The following is a 21,568-nucleotide window of genomic DNA, read 5'->3' as shown; positions in this document are numbered from 1 at the left end:
TTACGTATAATGTGCTATGCCTTAGTTCAAGCGCAATATCAATAGTTTGTAAAATATGTATGAAAGCCGAGCTCTAGACTACACGCCGCCTACTCCAGGAAGCACATCTTACAACAATAGTGACAATTCTTTAACACCAATGTTATTCTTACTATGTTCCGTTAAGGCTTTAATTAGGTGCTGGTAATGCTATTATAATAAACGCGCGACCGCTCTACAAAAAGATAGATTAGCACGTTAATTTAATGAAAAAATATGACACATTTTTGGCCAAAGTCATGTTCAAGTCATGTTTAAGTAACCACCCTAGTCGCATTGTTATTATTTTTTTTATATTATCAATGTCTGATTGTAGCTTATGTTATAAAACTGTGCGACTATATTTCTATGAATCAGCACCCTAAGCTTGTTAAATAGGCGACTTAATTTAAATTTCATGCTGGCAAGGTTTAACAATGGAAGCGTATTGCGAACCAAGATTTACCGTGACACCCTTGCTAGTCCTTAGTCTGTCAATCATTCAGAGATCATGTTACAGTTTCAGTAAAGCCATTTCTCATGGGTTGTTCTGTAGACTATCTGAACTCTACTGCGGGTATATAGAATCAATTTTATGCAAGGCTGGCGAAAATAATTATTCTTTTTACAACTTATTTAATATTTTTACAATGAAATTACGCTAAGTCTTACTCCCCTAACTTGGCATAGAATGCGCGCAAAATATGTCGTAAAATTCGCAGCGAAAAATAAATTCCAAAATTCAATTATCGGTGTGAAATATTTATTCAGCCCGCGTTAAAGTTCAAATCTTAGGCTAAATTCCCACGCCTGCCCGATGTATATAACAACTATGATAATGCCACACCGACTTAAGGCAAATAACCGGTGTTGAATATCCAATTGTCATAATACCTTAAGCCCTACTATAACGGGTGTACGAATCCTGCAAGCTGTTTCCTGACTGGGACTAGTGATTTGACTTAGCCTGGTCTTCCAAGTGCACGTATATTGACACTTTGTTACCTGTACAGGCCATAAGGCAATAGAGTGGGTTACGGTGGCTTTCCATGACTGTCTGTAACCAAGTGTAACCAGTGTCGTCACTTTTTATAATATCTGTCTAAAAACGCCCAGGCGTAAATAACCACAAGTTTTTATTTTTCGCTAATTGAATAACAATAAATCGGACACCCTAAAAGTAAGGTCTAGTCGATCATGTTTCTACCAATTTTAACTCAAAATTGCTTAGCAAAAAGGCTACATACCAAGCTTACAAACAGAACATCAAAGAACTACAAGTAACTGTTGCCTCACTATTAATATGACTTGGTTGAATTAGTCGAAATATCTGCTTTGTGCATCTTGGAAATTAGCACTGATTACTGTTAGCCGGGCGTTCCTGATTTTTTAACGTCAAACGCTTAGAACTTAATTAAGCAGTAGCGTGAGAAAATAATGACATTGATCTTGCTTTGAACAAGTTCTGACCTAAACGATTAATTTCTCAGCTGTTTTCTTGATGTGTATTTCTTAATTAATTTAACTCAGGCAACTCAACTATCTTAATACATAAACTGTTTAGAATATCAATGAAAAACTGCATCACATCTGAGCTATCGTTTTCCATTCACCTGAACTATTATGTATCAAAAATCAAGCTATAAATATATAACTAACGCACTTACAAACCACTATCACTACATTATGGGGATCGTCTAACAAAGCAATAGCGAAATATTTTATCAATTTAAGCCCTGGTTGTTGCCTCGTATCTATATTACTTGCTTACAATATTTCGTACTCTGTCTATATGTCGCGCGTTGTCAAACCTTGCCACTTAGCTTCAGTATAAGGCAGTCGCAGCTAGTACAAAATAAAGGAAAATATTTTACCTGTACCTATGGAATGTGAGTGTATGGCTTTAAATTGATTTTATTTTCGAAGCAAAAAATAACCTTTATGTCTGTTTAGTTATCGGTAAAATAAACAATCAAGACTTTCTTTGTACAAATACTTCGGTGTGCGGGATATGTTGGATTACAAACGCAGAAAAAAAAGTAAATATTAGGCTGTTTGTCATCTATAATTAAGGCATAAAAATGGCGCTGCGTAAAAAGTAGATATGTAACAGAATACGATAAGTAGGCTACGCAACAATACCAACTAAAGCGAACCCGAAAACCACAATTGCTTCAACTCTAACCTTTGCACTTTACAACGATTTTAAAAAAGCATAATCAATGCAGTTTGTTAACAGATCTTAATATCATTTCGTACCTACAACAATTAAGCCTTTATTAGTGTAAGTTAACTACAGAAATTGCTATTTAGATTGTAATAAACCAACTGTTTATTTAATATTGGCTTTATTTAAAGATATATTTATGTGTAAAAAACTATAATATTTATACACGCTATATGTATTTACGCCCTTAAACAAATATAAGACTACTACTGACTGCTCAAATCTAATGTAATAACTCACTTCAGTATTTTAACAAGAGCAGGCTGTGACACTTATAATTTGTACGATCTTTAAAGTCTACAAAGATAACAACTTTAAAGAGGCACTCGACAGTTACAGTTAAATATTTTCAACAATTGCTTTAATTAATTCCTCGACAACAAAAAACATTTTAAATGTTAAATATTGTGCTTTTCTGTGAATTGTTTGTAATTATGTGACGTAATTAGCCTTTGATGTCGACTTAATTTTGCGTAGTGACTTTTTATTAGGAAATTAGTAGTTTCCTGGCAAGGGCAGACATGACTAGCTTTAGAACAGATGTTTGGGCCCCGCGAATAAAATTTCGTGATGTCAATTTAAATCCTAGCTTTCTTTTCAAGCCAAGCGTAATTGTGCTCACAATGGAACCTTAATCACAAGGTAAAATATGTGCATAAAGGCCCGTCGATATACCAGACCGTCGGTGGCCTTTATATTTCCTCTGCTACCTTAGACCGCCCTGTAGATTCGGGTATTCACAAGTCTACTGACTTTGACTTTTTGGTTAAGCAAAATACGGGGGTAAACCGCATAGGAACGGTGAACCTTTGCATTTCGATGATTTTGTGAGATTTTAAATAACGCCCTAACGGCTTTGAGTGCTTTAAAATATCACCCTAGCTATAAATAGAATGTGACATTTACTTATCGGTTTAAACTCTACCCATATAGTCACAACTTAGCATTTAAACGACAAACTGGCTTGCCAAACGATATTAAAATAATGGACTAAACCGTTTAGCCTAAAAGTCCGTAAAAAATATACAATACCAGATATAGAACAGCTAAATCAACAATACCGTATCTAAAAGAAAATTTAATAGTAAACACTTTGCGAAAATGTCAGTATTTTTTAGTCCCAAACGTTGGATGAAATTCGCAATTTATTTGGTTTGGCATTTATTAATTTGTACACAGAAATAAAATAATATGTGATTACGCCATATCAGACCTATATTTGACCGTTTCAGACAAACAACCCTAGCTTAATACGCTTACAGGGCTTTGTAAATGACATTCTATTATTTAATAATATAGTTAGGACTTAATCTACTGTCACGGAATGGATTAACAGACTCCAACCATTCTTGTTCAACCGAGTGAACAGAGTTTGATATTCGCCTTTTTTTCTGCAGTAATTCTTAAATTGTTACATGGAATAATAATTACATGAAATATTTCTTTTGTAAGTGTGCTTTATACTCGACACCTTGGCTATGGTAAGCCAAAAATGTATCAGTAATCTTGTTGTAGTAAATTATTCAGCATTCAAAAGGCCTTGTGGATTAAAAAACGCTTCTCCATTTGACCTTGCTGAATCCTTTGATGGAATACCTCTAAAACCCACTTTGGATCGTCGCCACACTTTTATCAACAGAATAAAAACAAATAAAAGAATAAAATACGAAAGATCGTTGGAGAAAATTGCTACTGTCTATGCATATCACAGTGGTGGACACGTTTTGCCATTTAGACCATGTTAGAATGAAATAATTACATGTTAGAGACCTTAACCACGACATTGTTGTGACTTTTCGAGCCTTAGTACAGACTAGATAAGTGTGTCTGGCGAGCGTACGATAATTGCTTAACATAATAGAATGGATTAATTTGAAAATAAACCTTTAGTAAGCGTCTCCAACTGTTTCTTTAATAAAAGGACTTTATCACCACGTGTCGTTCTTAACTAGAGAATAAATGGTTACGTAATCATAAATTCAAGGCTTACTAACTTAAACATTAAGCGCCAGTGTTTACGTAAATAAATTATAACGTTACGCCACATATTAAAACTAACTTGGTGGTCTAGGGGACTTAGCGTGATATTTAATAAAAAATTATATTTTAAACAATTTTGTTTTTTCGATTAGTAATATTATTACGTAATAAATATTCTTTCTCTTTAGAGAAAAAATGGAAGGAAACAGTTTATTTAACATCCGTGGCAGACTTCACTTTTGTTTATAGTTCTTCAAAAAAATTAAGGAAAATATAAGAGTGAAGGTGTTTAACGAAAACAAACTTTACACAAGGAAACGGAATTGTTTTTACTACCTATTTAAACCTGTACTGACTAGTCGCGCCAAATTGTGTATTTTTTATAAAGAATATCTCGAAAATTAAGATAAATAAATTACATTTTGTGATATTAGCATTTCGAAAAGTTTTTTTTTTTATTATAAATTCTTACTTTTTCTTCATTTTTAATTTGTATCGTAAATTAAGGGTTTAACTTTTTTCATTTGACGTTTTACTACCAGCAGCAAACGAACACGACTTGTAACAATTTAAGGGCCTGCCTTTATTTACTTAGGTTGATGCGGCTTGACCGTAGTGTTAATTGCCCGTTTCAATCCTTCGTAAAATGACAACCAAAAGAGGGTTTGTGACACAAAGTTACCAATCAAAATTTAAAGACAAAATAAAAAAAATGTTGCAAGATGCAAAAAAAATCCGCCATTTTGAAAAAAAAATGCATTATTTCCAAAAACTTATATTTTTTATAATTTGAAAAAGCGCTTAAAAAATCGATTTTTGGAATTATTAAATCATTTTTTTGCTAAATTAAAGCTGTTGGGTTAGAAGTTCACACAATACCGACTTAATTGAAATGACTTCACGCCCTTGTGGCAATCAATGCATCAAACGAACTGACTTCACACAGCGGCTCGGCTAATGTTTTGCTGTTTTTGTTATTAAATTTCAATTAATAATGCCACCTTTAATTTGAATTTTGTGTTTATTTAATTATATGTTCAAGTAAAGGCATTATAAAAAGGGTATTAGTTTTATAAATATTATTATTAAATTTTTAATATATGAAAATTACATTTAAATTTTCGTTTTTTTTAGGTATTTTATTTAAAATTTTATATTAACTTTTTTTATTTATTTATGTTTATTATTTAAGTTAAAAATAGTTAATACACAGGCCGATTTAAGTTGCAAAATCCACTTCTGCACGATCAGAAATAAATCAAAACACAGCAAAACAAATTAGCCTTAAACCCAGCAGTCTCGTTAAAATCAAATGTTTAAAAACACGCACATTCCACCTTTTTGCATCACAAAAGAATTACGGGCAATAACAGGAAGAGTTAACTCAAAAAGCCGAGTCAAATCGTCAGTTTTCTTTTTTAATTCTCACGACCAAACACGCTGTCACGTGATGTAGAAACATAACTTCGCGTCGCACCCTCTACTAATGGCCGTTCGCGCAAAGTTTTAAGCATTCGTCGTCGCCTAATCGACGACTTTAAAGTTTACAGACCGCTCAGGTGCTAAAGCGAAGCATGGGAAACTATTTACAGGTCGCTCTGGTCTTCGACTGCCATTCGCTAATGAATTATCGCGTCATCAATAGACGCTACGTCATGGTTTATTTCAAGTATAGCATGAAAATATGAGGTTTGTTTTTAATATAATTGATACTATATTGTAACGTAATACCTAATTTAACAAACCGAAGGTTTAAAATATATTTTTTTAAATAATGTAGCCTAATATTAACCTGTAAATTAATTAAGTAATAGCCTGTGTATAGGCTATAAATTAAAAAAAAAAAGTAAAATAAAAAAAAATACAAACTTTAATTTTTTGAACTTACCGACAACGAAATCTTAATAAAAATTGCTTTAAATCTCGAATTAAATGCGTGACTACGATTTTGGGCGGTAACCAAAATCGGAATTAAAATTGTTTTTTTTTGAAGTTTTAAAATAAATTGGTTAAATAACAATTTTATTTGAAGTGGTTTTCAACGCTTTGACTTGAATAAGAAATTTTTGATTTAATTTTAAATTAGGTATTTAAGAAGTTTAAACATTTGTCAAAGTTCTAAAAATATTTCATTTAATGATTATTTTACAGTAATTTAATTTTTTGTGATATAGTTAATTAATTCTTTTCCAAATTTTTACTAAAAAAACTATTTTATATCTTAAATTAAAAACAATTTTAAACTTATGACAATAACTTTTTGTTGTATATATCTTTATCCTCGATGTGAGAAAATCGAATGCGCAACTCAAACATAGAGTAACATCAGTTACTCCGACCTAGTCTCGAGTTGCCTTTGTGACAGTTTGGGATATTATAGATTATAATTGCCCGATAATTATTCTGCTGATTAAGTGCTGGCTTATCAGGGGTTTGTACCGTTTATAGCGCTTAACTTAAGGGTGCTACAGCATGAGATCAGTGGGGATTAAACCCACGACCTCATGTGTGGTGTAGCAAATGTTTTTACCATTACACCACGCTGCCGGTATCTTTTTTAAAAAGGTTTAAAATAACATTATAAAAATTAACATATTGTTTTATTTGAAATATTACAACCATTCCTATTTAAGCAGAGTTGAGGCTGTAAATAACGTATTACGCATAAGCAAACAAATATATAAAACCTACGTCCGTCTATTATACATCAGACTTGTTTAGATAGCATTTCAAACGTATTTGATTTAATTTTGTTGGCCCGACTAATTCTTATATACACACTGCCTTATAAACTGGCCTTTTATAACCCTTTTACTTCAAAGATTACGTTCTATCCCGGAAGCTTTTATTGTGCGTATAACTATAAAAGCAAGTACAAAGGCGTATATGTTGTTCATGAATACATGAAGCTGTTGGATTGATTTTTGAAATAGTTCACGGTGAATCTAAGGCTATAAAGCCGATTAAAGACTAAAATTGGACCGATTAAACCCCCTTTTTTACAAAGGAATACATTGCCTTTTGATCAAGCGGTTATTGGACGTTTAAAATTGGTTTTAAAGTAGAAAAAGGCGGCCCTTCGTTTTTCATGCCATTTCTAAGGGGATTAGGTTTAGCGAAATCAAAACATTTTTAAAGGCTTGTTGGCAACATTCAGCAGATCGAATTTCAATGACATTTTAAATTGGCCAATTCATAACTTTGTCTAATCTTAAAAGGTGTAAGTAAATCATATAGAACATTGGGTTTTAAGACAATAATATTTTGACACTTCACATGTATGTTGGTTTGGTGACCATGCTATAACATACTTAAAATCTTTATGTAAACATTATTACTTTTGGCATGTTTTAAATCATTAAATTGATTTTGTCATTTTTTTCGTCGCATTGTTGTAATATTAATTGTATATCGTATTTATTATTTACTTTTATCAATGTGCGAAAAACCAAAAAAAAAAAAAAAAATGTAAAAAATTAATAATTTATCATGTCTTTAAATTTGAAGTGTTTTTTTTATTTTTTTTTTTACTTTTTGGATTAAATTATTCGTTACATCGTTTTTATTGTTAATGTCACTGTTTTATAAAAACTCTAGCTTTGTAAACTTTTGCTGTTTAAATTACATTTGCTATGGCGTCGAAAATCGATCATAAATTATTGTCGTGAAAAAACTGACATTTCGTCGGTCAGATTAAAGTTATTTACTTAATATTTACCCACCCAAAATACACGAATTAAGCAAAGCAAACCGACGCGAGTTTTTCTTTCAATCAAACGTTTATAGCCCGCCGTATTGACTTAACCTTAAATTTAAAAAGGAGGCGTTTTATTCAGCATTTGCCGACGGAACGCAATGTTGTACAACTCATATTTTTATATATTTATTTATCCTCGATGTGGGAAGGTCGACTTTTGGCCTTAGCATAAAGTAACATTTGTTACCCCGACCCAGTCCTGAGTTGTCTTTGGCAGTTTGAGATATTAAACATATTTTTGTATATATTTTTATCCTCGATGTGGGAAGATCGACTTTACGGGCCTTACATAGAGTAACATTTGTTACCCCGACCCAGTCTTAAGTTGGCTTTGGCAGTTAGGAATATTATAGATTATAATTGCCCGATAATTAACCTGCTGATTAAGTGCTAGCTCAGCAGGAGTAAATACCGTTTATAGCGCCTTACTATATATTAATTTTACATTTAAAACACTGGCACATTAAAAAAAGCAATAGGAATTTAAAGTATTCTATCAAAATGTATTATGACATAATCGCTCGCGCGCTGGATCGTATGACAGAGCAATTAAAACCGCTACAACATAACCCAGTTCATAGCCTTTATTTCCACCAAGGCTGAGACTGAAATAGCCGAACCTAGGCTCCTAGAGGCCGTTTAAGCTAATAAGGAAACCGTAGGTGTGGTCCAGAAACTCTAAAACATTTCGTCGCTACATGTTTTCGAAATAATGTTAATGACAATTCCTTTTTGTTTTCCATTTGTCTGGCAACAGCGCTTTATTTACACAGCGATTAATCTGCTTGTGATTTCTAAAGCCTGATTGTTGATTTAGGTGGGAAGGCGGCGTTTTCAGTTTAATTACCACAGCAAACCCTAACCTCCGCAAAATAGCCACGCGGCGTCGCAATATTCCAATATTGGCAACCAAATATTTAATAAATGACGTAAAATTCAACACAGACTGTCTCAAGACAAGCCCTAAGTTGAACCAACACACACAACCTAAATTATGTCAACAGAATCTGATTTTTTGTGACATTGTAAGCTTTGTCTTGTTTAAGGAAATTACAAATATCCTAATCCCCTTAAATTTGGGATCGCAATTAGCCTGAATTCACCTCCAAATACCGATGTAAAAACACGAATATTCGGAATAGCGCGTTTACATTGACAGGCGAAATCCGTTACGAAATTAACATGGAATTAAATAATACATCAAACAAGGAGGCAAACAATGAGAATCGAATTCCAGTGGCTTCGGTACGGCTTGAAACTTTACATGAAATTTAATCGCCTAATATTTAAGCTACATCGTAGTAATTATTTTACGAAAAAATGTTTTTTTAGCTCTCGCCTCAGCCTAGTGGCCGAATAAATTAATTACGTCACCTTTATGGTAAATTACAACGTCTCTGTTTTTTAATTTAACGTATAATACAATCATTTTAAATAAAAAAATACTAATAATTTAACCGATTTTTTATAAGCCAAAAAATTATTTTTTCATTACTTTTAGTGGAATTATACATGCTAGTACTATATTCAATATAACAATGAATAATTTAGAAAAAGGTTTCTTTTAAAAAATATTAGTCATTATTTATAAAAAATAGTTTTATAATAAGTAAACAAAATATTATCTTAAATTAAGTAGAAAATTATTGCCCATATAATTTATTTTACACTAAGTTTATGTTTTCAAAAGGTTTCGTTTAGCCAACAGACCAAGCAAGTTAAGTTGTTTACCAATTTTAATCGAATTACAATTCTGTTTTGTGTTGTGCCAAATGATAAAGGTCTGGGCGGCTCCTTTAGTGTTTATAAAGGTGGGAATAGGCAACAAATAGACCTTCTAACCGTCCAATATGTTTGATTTGAAAACATAAGAAAGCGTGTTGCCTTAGCTCTTTTGTAAAACTGGGTCCTAAACCTTTAAGTGCTCAGAGATCAGAGGGATTGCGCATAGAAAGTGATATGACATCAATACGGTGTTTAGAGGGGGCGACACGACAAAAAACTGAGCCTTTTGTATCAACACGACTCGACACAAAGCTACGTTTGGGCGAAAACAGTAATAGTACATCCAAAAAATACCCCAGGTAAATGTTAGCGTTACATGGCCCTTACGTAATCAACAACACACACCCACTAAAGAGGAACTGTCTCTCTATAAGGCGACCATGGCCCCCTGAGAGCTGATAAAAGGTGGCACCGATAATGCAATTAAATTAACTCATTAAACACGTATGCTGTACTAAACGTATTGTCATGCCTGTTTATAGATTTAAAAACTATGGTGTTAAAATATTCGACTCACCTCTTGACCTCGTGAACTCCGGAGTCAGTCGACCGAGATCTACAGTTTGAGGTTGGCACATTACTCCGGGAAGTATCCTGAGCGTTATTATCAGCAAAACCAAGATAAAAATATGGCACTTGCATAACGATTTTCTCTTCTTAATGGAGCTAATGATGTTGTTAAACATGCAGCGAGCAATGTCACTTGAAAGTCTGGTAATGGCACTTGCAGACGATAAATTTGTTTCATGTTTTTTGCGCGGCAGTCTACTTTTGCAGTTTGCGGTTAGGGTCCTGCTAAGTACTTCGACATTACAGACATATTTATCCATATCAGTTGAGTTAAATAAATGGTCTAGTACTTGAATTTGACCCATAGATAATTATTTTCACACAACATCTATGAAAGATTTTTAAAAAGCATTTTTTAACTTATTAGATTAAATAATCATATTTAAAAAATTTTTGTGAAAATTTGTGTTAAAATTTTTTCTATTTTATTTCTCTATCTTTCTGCCTACGTCTAGTCACTCAGTCTCGGGCCGATTCCAATCTTCAAAAAACTTCTAATATTTACAATAACTCTCCCCACGACAGTGTTTGTGTTCTTAATAGATTAAAACACTCGACTTCGCCATTTAAGATTTGGTTTATTCATTAACCATTCGACAAATACCACAACGCAAGCGCTTTCTATTGTGCCACGGTGTTATAAAATGGTCTAATATTAGCCTATTTCCGCTATAATGCCCGGTCACAAAGCCCGATAAATGACCGGTCTTAGGTTAAGTAATCGCTTAACAGTCTAATCAGCTAATACGATTGACATTAAGTGTTGATATGAGTCTCAGGGGCACGAAAGTTAACCAATCCAATAAAGATTTGGCATTATTGGGCCCAGTTAATTATGACCAGCATTTCAATACAGTTTGGAATATACACCTCAGGAATTTATTTTTAAATAAATGTAAACCCAAGTTAATTTTTTTCTGATAGATATTTTTTACATCTAAATACACTGTTCAAACCTAAATATTAAACTTAACCTTAAACTAATAAAACAGTCTAAAAACAATCGGCCAAAATTTATAATTTCTAAACACCAAAATCTACCTAAAAAAATTTACTTTTTGTTTATTTATAAACAGTAAATACTTAAACAAAATCAGTTTTAGCACATCTACATTATAACAAATTAGAAAAACAACAGTTCTTAGCTAAAAGAATTTTTAGTTTTGTAAAGTAGGTTGAAGGCACTTTTGCTATTTAGCTAGCCTGTGCCTCGTTTAATTCCAAGGGCAATATACGGGCATAAGTAGAATTTAAGAAATAAGAATATAAAACTTAGGCGAGTAAATGTATTTATAATTAACACATATTTAGTTTGTGTGTTTTTAAATCAAATTTTAAAAATATTTAAATCAATGTTTTTTAATTTTTGTTTTTGTCTAGGTAATGTGAAGCAAATTTACGCAACTACTGTTGTGTAATTGAAGTGTTAAATAAACATAAAATTTATTTTTAAAATGTTGCTTGTTTGTTTTTTAACCCTTTAAATATTTGCTAAATACCTATAAATTGCAACATATTTACATTGCAAATATCTGTTTCATAGAATTTGATATAGAAAGTGTTAACTAGTTTATTACCCTAACTTTACGATTTTACATTTAAACTATAGTTTAAAACCCGACATTTCTATGTTATAAATTAAATTACTGCTGCGCTCTTGCGGTTAGGATTTTATTGTTGTCAGAAAGTCGCCGGGGAAAATTTATGACGCATGTTTAAATTGCGACACAAAAATAAATAACAAATAATTGACGAATCGTTAATGAGAATCTAATATAAACGTCTGGTCACGTATTACAAGCCAGCAAGTCAATTTATAATATTTTACTACCTATAGCTTTACATTTTCTATTAAAATATATCTACGCATTAACATTACTAGTTTTAATGATTGATTTAACTTTAACAACATTAAAATTTTAATGAATTACAATATAAGCCTTTTTGAATTTAAACTATAACTGTTTTATATGCTGCTTGTGATGGTTATTTTAAAACTAACCAGAAAAAATCAGAAAATGTTTTTAAAAATAAAATTTTTTGACCTTTTTTTTATTGAAATAATATTTTCTTTATTAGGTCATTTAATGTTCTAGTATATTTTATTATTACCAACTGTGTGCCCATTGTTATATCACGGTAATGTTTTATTAGTTTCAAAATGTCGTCCGCTGTGCTTTTTATTGACTTGCGTTTTTCAACATTTTAAAATCGAGTTTTTGAACTTTTTTCTACCAAATTAAATGTAATAACACAATACCAGTAACTACTAGTTTACGTAAAAAGGATGTGGATTTAATTGTTTTAAAAAATAAGCAGGAAAATAGCCTTTACAGTCTAAACACATGTGTTTTTTTGCAGTCATAACAGAAAGGTTCCGGTGCATATGCCAATACCTGTGACGTTTTGCTAACTTAAAAGGAATTTCTCTGTCGAAGGGAAGTGAATCATGAAGCCACGATTCATAAACTAAACAGGCCGCCTGGCAGGTTAAAAAAAACACATTTTTAATTATTTATATGTGAAGTTTTGTTAATCAGCAAGTCATAAAACTTTACGAGTCTATTAAAATTATACATTTTCAAGTTTATAAACGTCTAGTATTACAGTAGTGCACCTCTTAACGCCTAATTAGCATAGTATTTATCAAACCTCTTTTCTCCTAATTGAGTAATAAGGCTACACCCACAGAAATGATTTATTTTCCTGTCATAGCCTATTAAAATAACCAAGTTATAAATTCTCACATCCTCTATAAGAAAGACAATACCGCCTATACGGATTACGGTTTCCGGAAATCTAGTGCAATGGTCTGCTTAACAGATTTTTTATTACTTTGTAAGCTAATTTTTGCTATCATTTATAAGCTCTTATACCTAATAGAAGCAGGACATCTTTGATTTCCAATTACATACTCTTTTATTATTGATACAACTGCAATATACGGGAATTGCAAGCATATTGTTCTCTGTTAATTTGGTTATGTCTAAAGATAATAATATGAAGCTAAAATTAAAGCAAAGAATACAAATTTTAAATTATAATCTTTTGGCGTTACCAAATTTTGAAACAAATGAAAAGAAATAACGTAACACCTGTAGTAATTACTTCAAAGTAAGTTTAATTAAGTGGTTTTCTTAAAATGGTGACAGAATTGTGTAAAAAACAGTAGTTTGCGTAAACAGTCGTCAACAAAAATTTTATGGGTAAGCATTTACAATGGCGCAAAGAGAAAATTTCTTGTTTAAGTAATTATTTTAAATTTGTATGTACATGCCAAGATAAAATTTTTTAATTAGGTATGCCTGTAGTATTTGCAATCACAGAATTAATTCCCTATTCGTTGGCCCGTCCTTTCGGACAAATACTTCATTTCATCCATTACAGTGAAAGCTGTTTCGGGATCCACTTTACCTTTTCCGCCTTTAAACGTTGCAAACAACATATAACTGGGGCCAAATAACATACAGGCGAGGCCCTTTTCTGCGGCCATATTGGAGTAAATTACTTCCCTGCAAACTTTATCGTCATACTGATAACTTTTCTGGCACATGTGTTTCTGCCCTAAAAGAACCAATGTTTTACCTCTTGCATTATTTACCTCATCATCGTTAGCCATATGATGTTTCCACATGGCATAGATCTCAGCCGTCGGAAAACGAGCTGGATCTGGGGGGTACAATCCCATGGGGGCGCAATTTGTCTCCATAAACACTCCGAACGTTTTAACACCATCACCACGCGCATGATCTGTGACGACCTTTTCACAAAACTCATCCCAGGTTCTATCACTCATTTTAATTCAGATAAACTACTGTTTGGTGCTTAAAAAATGTAAATCCTGGATCTAACGTGTAATAAAAATTTGAGCTGAATTATTTTTGTGTAGGTAAGTGTAGAAATTTTTATATAGGCTATGAAGTTTACGTTTACCTAAGACTGTAAGTCAATCCCAAATTTTAAGTTCTACAGATTAGCAAAAAAATATTTTAAAAAAACGCTGGAGATACATTACACAAAATAATCCGATTTTTTTAATAAACAATATTTAATGTTTATAATAAAATATTTGAATATACCAAATGTCAGCTAAATCTTAAAAATCTTTAAATACGTTAATTTTTCAAACGCGCTAATTCTTTTTTTAGTTTTTATTTGTTTAACTGTGAAATACAACTGTTTATATAATTGTAGAGTCTATTTCTATTAAAATAAGAATTGCTTCTATAACAAGTACCGGTTTATTAAATCACGAACAACGGTCTGACAGTCGGTACACTAACCTAATAAAATAGTCATAGCTTGACGTTTTTTCAGCATTTCGTGCCACAAAGAAAAAAATGAACACGCCACGCCCGCGAACGACTTTTACACCACTCTGCTTACTTCCGTAATGGAAAATGATCAACGCGGAAACACCATAAAAGTACTATAACCGTTTTTTAAGTTTATCCTCGGCATAAATTTTGTCTCTTTTGCAGCAAAAACAGTTTGTAAAGCAATGTTCGACATATGTGCATAATCAATACTACATTAACTATGCTTTAAGTTTACTAAAAACCTTTCCGTTATAACTTTTAAGATTTTTTTTTGGTGGAGAAGATCAAAGGGTTAAAAAACCATAACTCCCCGAGCAACACATCGCGTAATTCCCGGTGGAAAGATATTAAAACAATTTTTAGAAACGTGATGTTTACGTCTGGCATGACAATAAATAAGACAAAAATACATTATATCACATATACACATTTAGATGATTTTAACCAGCGAATTAAAACTTTTTTAAGCAGTTAATATCACAAAAAATGTTAGGTCTTCGTTACTTATCGTAGGATATAAGAATTAAACTTGTTAAACCAAGAATATGTAAGTAAAAGGTAAGAAAAGGCCATGGGATTTAATTATGATCCCAACGGTCGTGGGTTTATATGACACCAGTCAGACTATTTGTCCTTGGGCTCGGCGGTTACAAATAACTAAAACAAGTCCCATTAGCAGATTAGCACGTCCCTTTCTATAAGAATTATAAAACTTATTGTCCTCGGACTTGAAGATACAAAATCAAAAAAAGGTGTAGGCAGTGGATTTATTCCAGAATGTTCTACGTAGGTTTTGGTCAGACAAAAATCGTAAAACCGCTTACAGCCTCCAGCAATTTTTAATTTTGTGATTGTTTCCGTATTACAATAATCGTAGTAAGCCATTCACGAACTTTTAATTACATGCCCGTTGTAATTATGTTAAATAATTTACATCCTTTAAGCCTTGGTATGTTTTTAACTTCGAGTTTGCTTACTTACAGTGCGCATTTCTCGTTTGGAATTGTTTGTTTGCAGGGCGTTTCCATCGTCGTTTATTTTTTAAGTAAACATTGGTCAGTGACGTTGACCAAAAATCTCATTCTTTATATTATTTAATCCTGCCAGGGCTAATATGATTTATGTTAGGAATGATTTTTTTCTGCTGCTTGCCCAAATCGGGTTTGTTTTAACCATTGTCAAAGGAGATCCCTCAACAAGTATTAACACTGTACTTCCTAAAAATATACCAGTCCAATCTCAAAACACAATCGACTGCAATAAACTCCCAGCTGGACATTACACATGCAAAACAAATGACAATTGTACATACGGCACTTTCACTTTCTTTCCATGTTCGGTAAATGAAGGAATAGAATGCAATGGCAATCGCTCAGTTGAACTGGAATTTCAGTGTCGATATTGCTACCTAACTGTCCCTAATGAAGAGCATGTGTGCACTCAGGATAATACAAGCTGTAGGGTTATCTCTACACCCCGGAGTCGAGTCAAAGGGGTATGTGCAACGAAAGATCATGTTTTCTGCCTGGGAAACCGGACTTTTAGTAAAATGATGTGGTGCAACTGGACTTCGGGTTACAGCTGGCCTGTTGCCTTTGTTTTAAGCATCACAGTTGGGGGGTTCGGGATAGATCGCTTCTACCTCGGCCACTGGAGGGAAGGCTTGGGTAAATTATTCAGTTTTGGAGGGCTGGGGGTTTGGACATTAATTGACGTTGTTTTAATTGGGACTGGATATGTAGGGCCAGCTGATAGCAGCCTTTTTGTGTATTAAATACATCTATCACTGACAAATTATATTGTGCAATAACTGCCTTGGTTAATTATTAATATCGAATGTAATTCGTGTTTGCTGTAGAATCAAAGTTTATTTGCATTGCAAAGTAAAATTGTTTACTACTTATACCCCTTTTAAAAATAGTTTAATGCTTCTGTAAACAAGAACTTAAAAGCATTTCTAACTTTATATCTTTTGGTACATCAGTTTTTTTAAACTTATTTTTTTGTTTATTTTATTTAATTTTGATATTTTTGTAAAAAACAAATACACCTATTTTTAAAATATCGGAGATACTAATATTATACAGTAGGCTATTCAAAAAGGTTGATTTAAAAAAATAGGGTTAATTAGTTATGAAAATAAATAATTAGGTCTTAGTTGAAAGTATAATATATTCTGCAATATATGCATTAGAATATTGCTGCATATAAAATTAAGTATTGCATATATACAAAAAGTTATTTCGTTAGTAAATAAGTAAAGATGATACCCATTAATGTACTACATTCTCTGCAAATAATTTTTCCACCTGTGAATTCATACTGCCAGAAAATAGGCTTATCGTGCCACCTTATAAAAACATATTCCATTTAATTAGATTAACCTAACTTTTTTTTATATTTATTTATTCTCAATGTGGGAAGGTCGAATGCGTGACTTAGAGTAACATCAGTTACCCCGACCCATTCTTGAGTTGCCATTGGCAGTTTGGGATATTGTAGATTACAATTGCCAGGAAACTAAGCTGCTGATTAAGTTTTGGCTCAACAGGAGTTCATATAATTCATAGCACCTTTACTTAAGGACGCTACAGCATGAGAGCGGTGGGGATCTAACCCAGGACCTCATGTAGTATAGCCAAGTGTTCTGACTACTAATAAAACTAGACGTTAAAATATTATCTATACCTTTAAATTTTATAAATAAAATCTTAAATATTACCTGTGTGCAGAAACAAAATTCGATTGCCCTTAAACCGTTGAAAATTATTATTAAGTTCGTTTACCAATCCTTTCAACCCCTTTCCAGTATAAACAGGGTCACACATTATTCCAGTTTTCTTGCAAACTTCAGCTATATACTCTTAAAAAATATAATTAATTATTACCATTGTGTAGCATAATAGGTTCTTATGAATTCTAATTTAAAACCTAAATTTTTTATATTAATTATTGCTGTTTGTGTTACATAGCACCCTAAAGTAAGGCACTTTTTTTGTAATTCTAAAAAGAAAGTTAATTATTAGTTACTAAGTTAATTTAACAGCGAAAAAGAAAACTTAAATATGGCCAAAGGTATGTTTTTATCCTCGATGTGGGAAAGTCGAATTCGCGACCTAAACATAGAGTAACATCAGTTACTCCGACCCAGTCTCGAGTTACCTGTGGCAGTTTGGGATACTATTGAATATATTTGCTTGATAATCATGCTGCTGATTAAGTGCTGGCTCAGCAAGAGTTTATACCGCTTATAGCGCCTTACTTAAGGGCGCTACAGCATGAGGGCAGTGGGGATTAAACTCACGACCTCATGGGGGTGTAGCAAGTGTTCTTACAACTACACCATGCTGCCAGTTAAGCAAGTTTTTCACTTATCATACATATTTGGACTTTCATGTTAGCCTTCTTACATTGAGGGTATATCAATAACAATTTACCATTGTCAGCTTCTGTACTTAAGCCATATCCGGCTCCTTTATAGCCATCGATTACATCCACAATATCTTCAGATTTAACATCAGTTAGTCCTTGAATCTGTAGCATTTCATTAACATGTCCATGGAAATATTCTTTCTGGTCACACACAGTAATTGCATGAATTCTAAGATAAAATAAATGGTAGCAATAGATTACCAAAAAATAGTTTTACGTTTACAAATATTAAAAATTAGACAACACAATAACAAAATGTCCATTTACCAGTAGCATGGTGTAGTGGTAAACACACTTGCTACATCACCATGATGTCGTTGGTTCAATCCCCACTGCTCTCATGCTGTAGCGCCCTTGAGTAAGGTGCTATAAACGGTATAAACTCCTGCTAAGTCAGCACATAATCAGCAACTTAATTAATAGGCAATTATAATCTATAATATCTCAAACTGCCACAGGCAACTCGAGACTGGGTCGGAGTAACAGTGGTTACTCTATGCTTAGGTCGTGTAGTCGTCTTTTTCCACATTAAGAATTAATAAATATAAATAAAATTTTAAACTTACTTCACTCTTAAGCCTGTAAGGTAGTTAGCAACAGCCAGTCCAGCTAACGTACCACCACTACCACATGATAAAACAATGTCATCAAAATCCTCATCAACATTTTGATCCAACATTTCTTGCCATGCATTAATGTATCCAAATAAGCCGACTGTATTAGAACCTCCGATAGGAATGTTGTAAGCTGGGATTCCAGTTTCATGCCTTGAAAAAATTTGATTTTTTAAATTTATTTTATGCAAGTTTTTCACCTATCATACATTTTGATTTTTGCATTTAATTTGAACCGGCAGCATGGTGTAGTGGTAAGAACGCTTGCTACACCACACATGGGGCCTTGGGTTCAATCCCCACTGACCTAATGCTGTAGCGCTCTTGAGTAAGGCGCTATAAATGGTATGAACTTCTGCTGAGCCAGCACTTAATCAGCAGTATTATTATCGGTCAATTATAATCTATAATATCCCAAACTGCCATAGGCAACTTAAGACTGGGTCTGAGTAACTGATGTTACGTTATGTTTAAGTCGCGCATTCGACTTTCCCACATCGAGCATAAAGATATATAGAAAAAAAAAAGATTATAATTGCTTGATAATTAAACTGCTAATTAAGTGTTGACTCAGCAGTAGTCAATACCGTTTATAGCACCTTACTTAAGGGTGCTACAGCATAAGAGCAGTGGAGGAAATATGTATTATGGGAGCTATTAATATATATTATAAATACGTAAGACTTACAATATTTTATCTTTTAGTTTTTCTGCTACTGGTTTAATGTCCTTCTCGTATTTTGCATTTTTAGAAACAAAATGAAGTTTACTGTTGCATAATAAAGAAGGAAGCAGGTTACCAGGTTGTTTTAACACAAATGAGCTCTATAAAAAATATGAAAAATATCAAATAAACAAAAAACAATATATAATTTAAAATAACGCAATATTTAAAATTTTGGGTTGGCAGCATGTTTAAAACATTTGGTTTCACCACATGAGGTTCTGGGTTCAATCCTTACTGCTTCCATGTAGCAGCATTCTAGAGATAGATGCTATAAATGGTATTAACTTTTATCAGCCAAAATCTAATTAGTAAGTTTATTATCTTGTAATATAAGTTATAATTTTCAAAATTGCTAATGGCTTCTAAGACTTGGTTAAGGTACAAATATAACCCTACTATTAAGCTGTTTTAACAAAAAATTTAAAAGAATATAAAAAATCAAAAAAGGTAACTAACAGTATCATCACTTCTTAATAAAAGATGGCAATCTAGACCCAACTCTCTAGCTGCCACAGCAGTGGATCGACAATGATTTGACTGAAGTCCTCCACTAGTTATTATAGTTCCACATCCCTTCTCAATAGCATCAGCCAACAAAAATTCGAGCTTTCGAACCTAAGATTTTGGATATTTAAAAAAATTTGAATTAGTTTAAAAAATACAAAAAAGAAAAAAACAAAAAATATAGTTACACTAAAATTATTAAATTTTTTTAAATTGTTTTAAATTAAAAATATATTTTGTACAAATACATTTAATAAAACTTACATGAATAAAAATTTTTAATAAACAAACTTATTGTATTATAAAGAGTTTTCATTATGTTTTATATAGCTACAGTTACATTTAAAAAATAAGTTTTTTTTTTTAAATTCAATTTTAAATTTTTTACTTTATTTCCACTGAGTAAGTTTCCCGTAAGATCGTCTCTTTTGATAAACAACTTCACATTCGAGGGCAGTTTAGGAATCCTCCAAGAATGTATTGGAGTTGGAAGAATAGCTAACTAATAATAAACCAACAGTTTATTAAAAAAAAGAATAGTTAAAAAATCCCATGGTCAAAAATTTTTAAAACGAAATTTTGATGTTGGTAGTGCAATGTTGTGGACTTGGCTTTACTACACAGGGTCAAGGGTTTGACTCTTAAGCAAGTTTATAAACACTAAAAACTTTAATTAAGCAAATAAGAACGAACACCAGGTTAAATAAGGGGCAATCAGTGTCAATAATATCTCAACCTAAGTCTTTAGGGTAATTATTGTTACTCCAAGTTGGCATTCCCACATAAATAAGTAAATGCAAAAGTAAGATGCTACCATGGGTTTTTGAACTCAAGCACCTGTACTCTTTTCTTTGGAATTTTTGGCAACTTTGAAGCCCATTCAGGTGGGGTATAAGCTTGAATGGAATGATATCTTTGAGCTCTTGACAAACTTAAGTTTGACGTTTTCACAGAAAGAGAAGTCATTTTAAGATTAACTAAACACAACTTTTGAAAGATAAAAATACAACCTAAGTAATCAAAATTCAAATTAAAATACAAAGGTTACAATTTTTTTTTGTATATATCTTTATCCTCAATGTGGAAAGGTCGAATGCGCGCCCTAAACATAGAGTAACATAAGTTACTCCGACCCAGTCTCAAGTTGCCTTTAAGTGCTGACTTAGCAGGAATTTATACTGTTTATAGTGCCTAAATAAAGGGCGCTACAGCATGAGAGCAGTGGGGATTGAACTCATGACCTCATGTGGTGTAGCAAGTGTTGTTACCACAACACCACTCTGCCAGTATTTTTTGTTTAATAAAACATGTTTTGCTTAGTAAAAAGGGAATATATGCTTTAGCCCAAATATAAAGTATATGTATAAATAACAATAACCGTGGGATAAAATTACATTAGTTTAAATTTTGCAAATATAAAGTTGCGTTTTAAAATACTAATATTTTAATATAATTAATACATTTTATGCAATATTGCGTAATTAACCCATAAAACACACGTCATTACTCTGACAGTGCATTTTTTATTAGAGTAATGACGTAAATGATAATCTGGAATTTCCCACACATAGTTTAATTCACACAGCACACTAATATTAATCATTCAAGGTAAAAATAACTTCTCTAAAAACGAAT

At 32.3% G+C, this 21,568-nt stretch overlaps 2 protein-coding genes across 2 annotated transcripts; one reads left to right on the top strand and one right to left on the bottom strand.

Annotated features, from left to right (window-relative positions):
* The first annotated feature begins 15,330 nt into the window (after positions 1-15,330).
* LOC145749975 (TM2 domain-containing protein 3-like) lies at positions 15,331-16,748 on the top strand. Its single transcript, XM_082565876.1, has one exon. It carries the CDS (start codon positions 15,771-15,773, stop codon positions 16,428-16,430), a length of 660 nt encoding a protein of 219 aa, XP_082422002.1. The 5' UTR covers positions 15,331-15,770; the 3' UTR covers positions 16,431-16,748.
* LOC145749974 (uncharacterized) lies at positions 16,665-20,937 on the bottom strand. Its single transcript, XM_082565875.1, has 8 exons — positions 20,771-20,937; positions 20,322-20,435; positions 19,886-20,044; positions 19,391-19,527; positions 18,655-18,855; positions 18,094-18,257; positions 17,379-17,519; positions 16,665-17,006 (listed from the first exon to the last, which is right to left on the bottom strand). Exons 1-8 carry the CDS (start codon positions 20,897-20,899, stop codon positions 16,930-16,932), a joined length of 1,122 nt encoding a protein of 373 aa, XP_082422001.1. The 5' UTR covers positions 20,900-20,937; the 3' UTR covers positions 16,665-16,929.
* Between the last annotated feature and the right edge of the window lie 631 nt (positions 20,938-21,568).

The sequence above is a fragment of the Corella eumyota genome, chromosome 4 (genome assembly GCF_963082875.1).
Source record: "Corella eumyota chromosome 4, kaCorEumy4.1, whole genome shotgun sequence".
NCBI lineage: Eukaryota > Metazoa > Chordata > Ascidiacea > Phlebobranchia > Corellidae > Corella > Corella eumyota.
The sequence above is the reverse complement of the archived record's forward strand: the minus strand, read 5'-3'. Positions and strand labels throughout refer to the sequence as shown.